This window comes from Silurus meridionalis, chromosome 11 (genome assembly GCF_014805685.1).
Source record: "Silurus meridionalis isolate SWU-2019-XX chromosome 11, ASM1480568v1, whole genome shotgun sequence".
NCBI classification, from domain to species: domain Eukaryota; kingdom Metazoa; phylum Chordata; class Actinopteri; order Siluriformes; family Siluridae; genus Silurus; species Silurus meridionalis.
In genome coordinates, this window is record NC_060894.1 from 14,805,632 (window position 1) to 14,816,647 (window position 11,016).

The window sequence follows — 11,016 nt, forward strand, 5'->3', positions numbered from 1 at the left end:
TGCAAAAAACAGCAGTAACAGCAGTCGAGAGGTGAAAAACAGCATGTAAACAGTATAATACGATTAAATATAAATATAATGTAAATATAATATGGTTGGTGGAATGGATTAAGATGAGTAATGAGTGTGTATTGAGTTCAGGTTGTACAGTTCAGTAATACACAGTTGAGTGAGTGTGTATGTGTGTGTTTTGTACAGTTCAGTTCTGTGTGTTGATGAGCCTGATGGCTTGAGGGAAAAAACTGTTGCACAACACTTTCCTGATGGTAGAATAGTGAAGAGTGTGTGGGGTCGTTCACAATGCTGTTGGCTTTGCAGATGCAGCGTGTAGTGTTATTTTTTGGTGTTTTTTTTAAAAGTAAGAGTTTTATACATAGACATACTCTGTATACATGTATAGGAATGGAAGGACAATTACTGACTATTATAACCGTCTAATAATAAAGAGTTTTATACTAAGGCCATGAGAGAAAAAAAAGTGGATTGCCTTTGGTTTTGTTTTGTTCCTTTAGTTTTGTTTTTGCTTAATAATATTTTATTTTAAATATAAGAAAGAGACTTTGTCACATATACATTATAGCATAGTATCAGATATCCCAGCTTATTAGGATCCTGGGGTCATAGTGCAGGAGCAGCTATAATAGAGCACCCACAGTGCAGAGAGGGTTAAGGGCCTTGCTCAAGAGACCAACAGTGGCATCTTAGCAGTGCTGGGGCTTGAACCATCCACCCTTAAATAAGTATTCCACCACCTTAACCACTAAACCACCACTTCCTTATTGACATGGCACTTATTATATTGCAAAACCAAAACAGCTGGCCAAACATGAATATTAAATATTAAATATTAAATAATATTAAATAATATATTTGAAAATAATAATAATGCATTTGCATTCACATTTTTTCATTTGGCAGCTGTTTTTGTTCAAGTGACTTTCTGTCCAGGCAATAAACAAAAGAATTTCCCATTATACAGACCATTATAAGGTTTCAATCATTGTTTGAAATAGTAAATATAGAACAGAAAGGAATAAATGATAATAAGAGGCAATTAGATGGAAAATACATTTTCAGTTATAAAAATATTAACAACAATAACAACAACAACAATACTACTACTACTACTACTACTACTACTACTACTACTACTACTAATAATAATAATAATAATATTTGTAAACAAAAAAATCTTTTTTGAATTTTTAAAATGAAAAACTACATGAGGAAAGCATAAGGTTGCTCCTATGGCAAAATGTAAGCCCGGGATAAGAATAGTTTATAATTGTTTGTAGAAATATATTATATTGTATTTTAGGCTAAAATGACATCATAATTGAAGTTCTGGGCAGTGCTAACAGAGTGGAGATAACGTGTGATGTTATCGGTGATCTTCTATCTGGCCTATGAGGAGGATAATCTATGACTCTGCTATCGACAGTTGCTCAGCCTTTTCTTAGCTGCGTGCATTGCCTTGAGGAGCGGCTTCTCGCAGCATCCAGTTCAGATTTTTCTCTTCTCGGGGCTGTTCAGACGCTGAAACATGGCTCTTCACGTCCCAAAAGCGCCGGGCTTTGCCCAGATGTTAAAGGATGGCGCGAAGGTAAAAATAAAATAATAATTTGTATTATAAGTATATGAGCGGCATTGCGGTTTGCGCTTAACAGCTAGCTAACATGTTAGCCTGTTAGCCTGAATCATGTGGGTGGAGATTTCTAGAACACACGGGCTCCGCAGTCATAGTTACTGATATCACAAATTATATAACTCAATAACTCGATTTATTCGTTTATACGACTATACGACGCCATGTTTTCTTTAAAACCCATGAAATGTAGATAATTTTTAATAACATGTTTTTTGTTGAATTAGCTGGGTGGCTCCTTGAGCATGTGCATCAGCCGGCAACCTAGCTAGCCTGCTAACTGCTCATCGTGACAGTAATGCTAGTCTGCCGAAATATGAAATAAAGCATTCCTTTTGATTTATTGGTATACTTACTAATGCAATCTTTTTTGTGCTATAGAAAACATATTGCAACGCATTGTACCGCTAGGTTTATAATTAATATTCTTATTTATTCTTTTGTTCTTTAACCAAATTAGGAGACATTGTGTGAAGGGCTGCCTGTAATCTGTACTCTATCTGTGATGTAAGAGGGGGGGAACCACGTGACCAATTGACACATTAACATTTAAAAAAATTTACTTTTGTTTCTTCTTTGGTAATTTGTTAAATAATATATAACGATATCATTGCAGAGAGCAGTGTTACCGGCTCTGGGTCAGTGGTTGAGGGTTCAAGCCTCGGTATTGCCAGGCTGCCACTCTTGGGCCCTTTAGCATGGCCCTTAACCCTCTGTGCTCCAGTGGTGTGGTATCATGTCTGACCCTTTCTAACATCACTGGGATGTGCAAAGAAATATTTTCACTATAGTGTAACGTACATGTGACAAAGGGGTGGTCCTTATTTACCACTTTTAACTTCTATTGTGTCATGTCAAATTTTTTCCTAAATAGGCTTGTGATCTATGTGATGTAAAATTTGAAGTCTCGTTCTGAAGGTGTCTTCTGCCTTTATTTTCCTCTATTCAGCATTATTCAGGTCTGGAGGAAGCTGTTTTTAGAAATATCCAGGCATGCAAGGAACTGGCACAGACCACAAGAACTGCATATGGACCCAATGGTGACTGACTCGTTCCCTACTTCCAGATTTTGAATGCTATTCTAACTTGTGCAATTGTTCTTAATGTCGGTATTCTTGTGTATTTTGCCAGGCATGAACAAAATGGTCATCAACCATTTAGACAAGCTCCTGGTCACCAATGATGCTGCCACCATTCTGAGAGAGCTTGAGGTGAGTTTGGATGACATAAGATTTGTCTCCTGCCCATAGCCTTTACAAGACTCAAATCGATTACTTTAGGAAATTGATAGATCTATAAGGTGATCTATAATGAATGTGCAAAGTCATTGTGCCAGATGTGCTCAGGTGAATCGAGGTGATGAGAGTGATGTTTTTGTTTTTTTGCACATGCAATAATGAATTCTTTGTTTTTTTACCTAGGGGGCACTGTGGCTTAACACTGTGTTATTGGTTAACACTTTATTTGTTCAGGGTTGAGGTTGAATCTTGCTTCAAACATGCACTGAAGACTAGGAATGGTTATCGTTTAAATTTTTATTCTTACCGATACTGCTTATTGGTGCTACTGTCTATAATTTGGTGCAAAAAGACATGATGTTAAAAGATGAAAATATCAGGGTGTATTATTAATGCCGAACAGCAGTTTACAATGCCTTTAAGCAAACAGTAAAAGGCTCATGAATCACCTTTTTAAAATAATAAGCCCTTAAGAAAAGTGAGAGATTTCCTCAGCATACCACAGCAATTAGAGGTCGACCGATAGTGGGTTTTACAGATACCATTAGGTTGGATCGTACTTGCCGATGGATGAATCATAAAATGAATTATGTTAAAGAAAATAAATTAATATTAAATATATTAATGAATATAAATTATTTAATGAATAAATGATAAATAATGAATATAATATAAAGCTCTCCGTACAGTTCGCAGTCTCTCGTGTAAAAACAAACAGCATGTGGTATCAGTGATTCAGCTCTAGAGGTCGCTTTCATAACTGAGCCGCTACAGTAACGGACACTACCTGAAAAAACTTATCGGTATGAATTTGCCAATAGTTCCAGCATTCAACGATCACTGCCGATTATTTGGTAAAATTATTTTATAATGAATGTTACCTTCACAGGGACATAAATAACTACAGCGCATTGGTTGAGGTAGATGGCGTGTGTTGTTAGTAAATGTTTTATTATATTACTAGTGTTGCCCCCTTTGTTCATTATTACACTACTTTTGCACCTGACACTGGTGTCGTTATAAAGAAGTTTATGGAGATAAAACAATAAACATCAATATCAAGTCAAGAAGATTTTGTCATTTCAACCATATATAGCTGACTCAGTACACAGTGAAATGACAATTCTCCAGGACCCTGGTGCTACATAAAACAATAGTGCTACAAGAACATGGCGCTAAGAACTAAAGTAAATTGTCTTGGCCACATAAAGTGCATTGTGCGCAACCTGGTGCAAACAGTGCAGATAAAACAGTGTAGGACAAACGCACAAAATAGCACCGCCAGTAAACCTATATATACAGGACAGTACAGTGTGGAAAAGAGAACTGTATAAAAGTGTACTTGTAAATAAACACAATGTAAGCACAAACGGTTGTGCAAAACAGCAATAGCAGCAGTCAAGTATATGTTTAAAAACTGCATGCACCGTTTGTCCTGAAGCTTATCGGTAGTCCGATATTTTTTTACTTTGATTTCAACAATGCTATAAAGTCTAATACCCTATGTTATGTCTTTCTCTTAAAGGTCCAGCACCCAGCTGCAAAGATGGTTGTTATGGCATCCCACATGCAGGAGCAGGAAGTTGGGGATGGGACCAACTTTGTCTTGGTATTCGCTGGCGCTCTGCTCGAGATGGCAGAGGAACTGCTACGAATGGGACTCTCTGTGACGGCGGTGAGGGGATGAAATTTGAAGTGATCTGTTGTATAAAAAAAGAGAGAGATAGATAGATAGATATTAGATAGATGACAGTGATACAATTTACACTGAGCAAATGCATGGACAGGCTTCTCTAAAGGAATTTGAAAGTACATTGGAAGATGGAAATGGCTATGCTATTCATGTTCAGACTATTGCTGGTAATGTTACAAAAAGGGCATGGCAACACTAAACCAAGAATTAAAAAAAATGGTGTAGTTTGCTTTTAATAAACAGACAGGTGAAGAGAAAATCTTATCAGATATGCGAAAATGTAGAATTTTCTTTACCTTATTTTGTTTAACTTTGCTGTTTAAATGTTGCATTAAAACAAAGCAACAGCAAAGCTCTCATAAATGCTGTGACTGTAATGTAATCTACCTGCTCTTCCTCTCATTTTGTGCTGGCTGTCTAATGGACATTTAATGATAGTTTGATGTGCAGTTATTGTGAAAAGATTTTATGGCTAAGCTGTTTGTCACTCGGTGCATATTAGAGTCTCACAGTACAGTTGATTCTGTCCTCCTCTGTCCCTCCTTAGGTCATTGAGGGTTACGAAATGGCCTGTAAGAAGGCTTTGGAAATTCTGCCAGAGTGTGTCTGCGCCTCTGCTAAGAACCTGCATGACCTGAATGAGGCTAAAGCCATGATCCGTACAGCTGTGATGAGCAAACAGTATGGAAATGAAGACTTCCTCGCTGACCTTATCGCACAAGCCTGTGGTGAGAGTCTTATTTAGAATTTGAACACTCATCTCAACTTTTAGTGTGTAATGTGTCTGTACTTGCTTGCCTTCGTGATCTCTTCATTACCTGTATTAACTGCATTTTTTTTATTTTTTTTTTTATTTTTATCACACAGTATCAATCTTCCCAGAGTCTGGCAATTTTAATGTCGATTGTGTGAGAGTTTGCAAGATTTTGGTGAGTAACACAAAATCTATAAATTTGTCTATAGTTATGACTATATGACAGTTGATGTTTTGGTTACTGTCAATGGCTTATTAGCTATTAAAATGTTGACTGTGTTTATGTAGGGTTGTGGGCTGCAGGCCTCATCAATGCTGCATGGTATGGTCTTTAAGAAGGAAACTGAAGGAGACGTCACATCAGTTAAAGATGCAAAGATAGTTGTGTTTTCTTGTCCATTTGACTCCATGGTTACTGAGACCAAGGTGAGTGTATTGTCTAAATGCTATCTATGAAATATATATGCTATATTTAACCCATTTTAAGACATTTTGATAAAGACTTAATATTTGTTTCTAATATGCAATGACAATGTCTACATATAAATGTATTTCTTTTCCATATATGTTTACTTTGTAATGTTCAGAATACTGGCATCTCGGTTTGATTCTCAATGTTTTTTTAACGAAATGTAAAAAAAAACTTTGTAATCGAAAGACTCCAGCTATAATATTGTATCAAACACTGCAGAATTAATTTTTTTTTTGTCTATAAAAGTAATCTCAAATTGTTGGTTTATTGTAAAAAGAAATATTAAAATTAAAAAGGATTAATATATATATATATATATATATATATATATATATATATATATATATATATATATATATATATATATATATATATATATATATATATATATATATATATATATATATATATATAAAATATAAATAATACACACACACACACACACACACACACTGTAGGTTTGTATTTTCTTAAAATAATTTTTACTTTTTCTCCAGAAATTTTTATTAAACAGTGTCTGGAGACTATGAAAAGGATACCCTAAAACATTATTAGGTCCATATCAGACATAGAGCTCCAACGTTGGCTAAAGTGGCCGATTTGTGGCATTTTATGTTGTTTAAAAGCTACCGAAGTGCCTTTTTTAACCTTTGCAACATATTTGTTTAACTGTTTAGTATATAATGCATCATTGCAGTTCATAGTCTGTGCCCTATTGGACAATGTTTAAGTTCAGATTATCTTGCATGCTTTTCATGAATAAATGTGATCACATGACCAATGTGCTGTCTGTATATTTTAAAATTATTGGTTGCACACATTGGTACAGTGCAACTGCATTACTTGCTTAATAAATAAAATATTGTGGTCCTCAAGGTAAACCATTTCCTGAGGTCACATTTTTGCATTAGGATGCAGTGTCATAATGCATTGTTATAATTTTGTCAATTAAGCATATTAAAAAATAGTAGAATTTAGTAAGAACATAAAAAAAATCCTTTTATGTGTTATATTTTATAATCTGTATATCCAAACATTTAACTGGTTTGTATGTGTAATGCAAACTTTCACATTTTAAAAAGCTAATTCTGTTTTTATTATGGCAAGTCTGCTGTTGTCTGTGGTAGTCTATATATATCATATATTGGTTTAATCCAATTTTAATTTACAAACGTGTGACAGATTTCTGATGTAAATCTCCATTTAATACTGGTATATTACTGGTATATTAGAAACGAGTTTATTAGAGGGACAGCGCATGTAAGGCGTTTTGGAGACAGCGAGGGAGGCGAGATTGAGATGGTTTGGACATGTTCAGAGGAGGGACATAGGGTATATCGGTAGGAAAATGCTCACCTTGGTGTTGTGTGCATTCCTCAGGGTACAGTGCTGATAAAGAACGCTGAGGAGCTGATGAACTTTAGCCAAGGCGAGGAGAACCTGATGGAAACACAGTTGAAGGCCATTGCTGATGCTGGAGCTAATGTGGTCGTAACTGGGGGCAAAGTGGCAGACATGGCATTGCACTATGCCAACAAGTACCAACTCATGGTAGTCCGGTGAGAGCCTTCAATTGCCCGCTTCTAAAGACTATATAAGCGTAAGGTTTTGTGTATGCAATTTGACAAGATTTTTTATTTGTGTCCATCAAGGCTCAACTCCAAGTGGGATCTTAGAAGGCTATGTAAAACTGTTGGTGCTGTAGCTCTGCCCAGAATGGTAAGGATTCTTCTTAGTCAGCTCTAAAACCTTGGATTTTTGTTTTTCTGCTTTTATTTTTAATTTACTTTTTGTGTGTTGTCAGACTGTACCCACTCCAGAAGAAATGGGACACTGTAACAGCGTTTACCTGGCTGAAGTCGGAGACACACAGGTTGTTGTGTTCAAACACGGTGAGATCATTTACAGATGTATAGCCTGTGATCATTGTGCAACTTGATTAATCCTATTTAACAGTTTTTTTTGTTTGTTTGTTTTTAAGCAGGAGCTACTTTGGGCTCACAAAAAAAAAAAAATCAGGAAATTGATTAATTTTGGCTTTTTTTTTCTGTAAAGTAAATATCCCAAAACCCAATATATTTATTTTCCCATGATTTTTTGGGGATATCATTGCATTTTATACGTAATTGGGATTTTGATTTATTGTATTTTTCTGTAATAACAGACAAAGAAGATGGAGCCATTTCGACCTTGGTGATTCGGGGCTCCACAGACAACCTGATGGATGACATTGAACGAGCCATTGATGATGGGGTGAACACATTTAAGGTCCTTGTCAGGGTAAGTCTGTTCAGATATTTGATTTATATTGTCATATTTTATGGCTACAGTCAAATCAATGGTTCAGAACAGATTTTAATGTAGTTTGTTTATTTATTTATTTTAATTTATTCCTAGGACAAGCGGCTGTGTCCTGGTGCTGGTGCTACTGAAATTGAACTGGCTAAACAGATCATGTCCTATGGAGAGGTAAGTCACTGCCTAAAAGCATTCACTTTCATATTTTCATTTTAAAGACCTCAGATGTTGCATTAGACTAAAGGGCAAATTATAGAATATATTTTTAAGTAAACAGAAAAGGTTTTTGAAAGTAGTTTAATTAGATAAAAAAAATTAATTGTCTAGATATTTGATCGAAATAACAGCAAACAAAACATAGTTCACTATGATCCGGACGATCACTTGTTCCAGCACCGTGGCTTTACGTGTTTTTTTTTTTTTTTTTTTCCTTTTCAGACTTGCCCAGGTCTGGAGCAGTACTCCATTAAGAAATTTGCAGAGGCTTTTGAGGCCGTGCCACGCGCTTTGGCAGAAAATTCTGGCGTGAAGGGAAACGAGTTGATCTCCAAACTGTACGCGGTTCACCACGAGGGAAACAAAAATATGGGCTTTGATATTGAGGTGAGAGTGCAGTCTCTGAACAAAAGCTTATTGTGTTGGGTTGCTTGTATTTTTATTGGACTTAATGTTGTTAATGTAAACTGATTATTTTGATTATTTGATAGGGTGAAGGGCCTGTAGTGAAGGACATGCTTGAGGCAGGCATTCTGGACCCCTACCTGGTCAAATACTGGGGCATCAAATTGGCCACAAACGCTGCCATCACTATCCTCCGGGTTGATCAGGTCAGCTGCTACTTCACACTCTTTAGCCACAAACTATATTTATCAGTGCACATCCATATGGCAGTATTTTTGTACAGCATGACAAGACTGAAAAATCTGAGTACCATATTCCATTTCACTCACTTATAGACTCAGATAAGTGACACATCATACATTCTCCTAGTTTCATGACCTTTCACATCATGAGATTATTAAATTGATTATAAAATTGTTATAGCTTTTATATAGAATTGCATCTCTGCATCTTAGAACAGCCATGGAAATATAGAAAATCATTTTTGGGAAACATACTATTGTTTTTGAGCCAAAGTGTCAACAGATTTTTAACATGTACTGTGTCAGATCATAATGGCGAAACCAGCTGGGGGCCCCAAAGCTCCCAAACAGCAAGGCCACTGGGACAAAGACGAATGGGACGAGGCGCCTGATAAATTTGACACCCATCATTGATCAGAAAGCCCAGATATGGGACAGGTGCCCCTGTTACTTTGTGTGCTTAACAACTGCAGTGTGGGAGTGCTGGATGGAATTGCATGAACACACTTACCGTTTCGACTGCACCATGTTTTTCTCTAGAATGTCACTATTTGAAGCAGCACAGTGGTGACCCAGTCATTGTGAAAAATATTACACTGGATTCGTTTCTTACTTTAATGAAGTCTACACTTTGGGTTATATTGTTCACTGTCTCAGAGAAGGATTATGTCAGAGGAATTTCTAACTGCATTTGAAAGAAAAATAGATATATCATTGATGGTTGATACTAATTTAAACTCACTTTTTTTTTTTTTGGAATTTTGGATGGCACTGTACTAATCTGTCACTATGTATCACCATGTTGAAATTGAACATGATGTACTGGCACAGGAGGATTGCATGTTGCATGAACTGAAGCATTCCTCCCCAGTTAGATGTAGTTAACAGACTGTTTGGACACTTTCTCCTTTTATTTATTATTATTATTGTTGTACAGCATTGTACATTAATGCTGAAGACCTGCAAACTATAAAAGATAATGATGAAAGAAGTACTGAATTATGTAGTAAACATAGTTTCATCAGACTTGAACTCGGAAGCATTTATGTAATCAATGGTTTCTGAGGCTGGTGATTAAACTTATCCTCTGCAGCAGAGGTAGCTCTTGGGCTTCCTCTTCTGGACTGGTCTTTCCTATTTACTTGACTGTGTTTTTTGCCATAATATGAATATGTACCGTAGTTGTAGTAGCACTAATAGGGCTATTCACACTGTGCTCATCCTTTCCTTTGTACAAGAAAAATGATTGTGTAAAGCACATCAAGAAGGCAAGAAATTGAACAAATTAACTCTTCACTAGACACACCTGTGAACTGAAAACCATTTCAGGTGACTACCTCATGAATCTGATGAGAGATTGCATGAGTGTGCCAAGCTGCCTATCAAAAGCTAAATGTAGCTACTTTGGACAACCTACAATATAAAACACATTTTGCAAAACAAAAAAAGGAAAGTAAACAAAAGTTTTTTGGTAGTTTCGATGTCTTCAGTATTAATGAACATTGCAAATAATAAAAATGAAAAACATAAAAGGAGACAGTGTGTCTGTACTTTTGACAGGTACTGTACATTATAAGGTGTATGAGTGCTAAGATTGTGTCTTCTCTGTACAGATTATCATGGCTAAACCAGCAGGAGGACCTAAAGCTCCACCGGAGAAGAAGGACTGGGACGAGGATGAATAAGTCGGCTTCATGTCCTGCTTCACCACTTAAAACATTTCGACTGTTTATTTAATATCAACACTTGTTTTGTTATTTTGTTGCTTTAGAATGAGGTTTTGTTTCATTCATGTGAACAGAAAGGGATGGCTCTAGTTTTTCTGGTCCCAATAAATGGCACTTGAGCTGTCATCGTGTTTGTGTTTACTGTTTGTCCTTCTTTCACTTTGTTTTTTCTTCAAAAACCTTTTCTCTGAAGTCAATTTGCCAAGTAATTTTCTCTGTTGATTTAAGGAGCAAAGTGAACATATCTGGATTCAACGATGCATTAATTTATTTTGCATGATTAGCTGTTTTTCAATAATTAAGCTTTCATCTATGCAAGCACAAAC

The 11,016-nt window shown here is 36.0% G+C and overlaps 1 protein-coding gene across 2 annotated transcripts; it reads left to right on the plus strand.

Moving 5' to 3' along the window:
* Window positions 1–1,434: 1,434 nt before the first annotated feature.
* On the plus strand, window positions 1,435–10,816 carry cct8 (chaperonin containing TCP1, subunit 8 (theta)). 2 transcript variants are annotated; one of them, XM_046861200.1, is made up of 16 exons: window positions 1,435–1,603; window positions 2,595–2,685; window positions 2,777–2,856; window positions 4,409–4,558; window positions 5,124–5,304; window positions 5,444–5,505; window positions 5,619–5,756; window positions 7,183–7,361; window positions 7,455–7,521; window positions 7,607–7,694; window positions 7,967–8,082; window positions 8,200–8,271; window positions 8,539–8,703; window positions 8,808–8,927; window positions 9,270–9,401; window positions 10,577–10,816. In XM_046861200.1, exons 1-15 carry the CDS (start codon window positions 1,544–1,546, stop codon window positions 9,375–9,377), a joined length of 1,677 nt encoding a protein of 558 aa, XP_046717156.1. In that variant the 5' UTR covers window positions 1,435–1,543; the 3' UTR covers window positions 9,378–9,401; window positions 10,577–10,816. The 2 variants fall into 2 exon arrangements, with proteins under 2 accessions (XP_046717156.1, XP_046717158.1); XM_046861202.1 differs by lacking the exon at window positions 9,270–9,401.
* Window positions 10,817–11,016: the final 200 nt, after the last annotated feature.

Excerpts from the sequence above, each read along its gene's own strand:
- cct8 (XM_046861200.1), top strand. The coding sequence starts at position 1,544 with ATGGCTCTTCACGTCCCAAAAGCGCCGGGCTTTGCCCAGATGTTAAAG. Across the intron at positions 7,362-7,454 it reads TACCAACTCATGGTAGTCCG|GCTCAACTCCAAGTGGGATC; the intron begins GTGAGAGCCTTC and ends GTGTCCATCAAG. Across the intron at positions 8,928-9,269 it reads CTATCCTCCGGGTTGATCAG|ATCATAATGGCGAAACCAGC; the intron begins GTCAGCTGCTAC and ends GTACTGTGTCAG.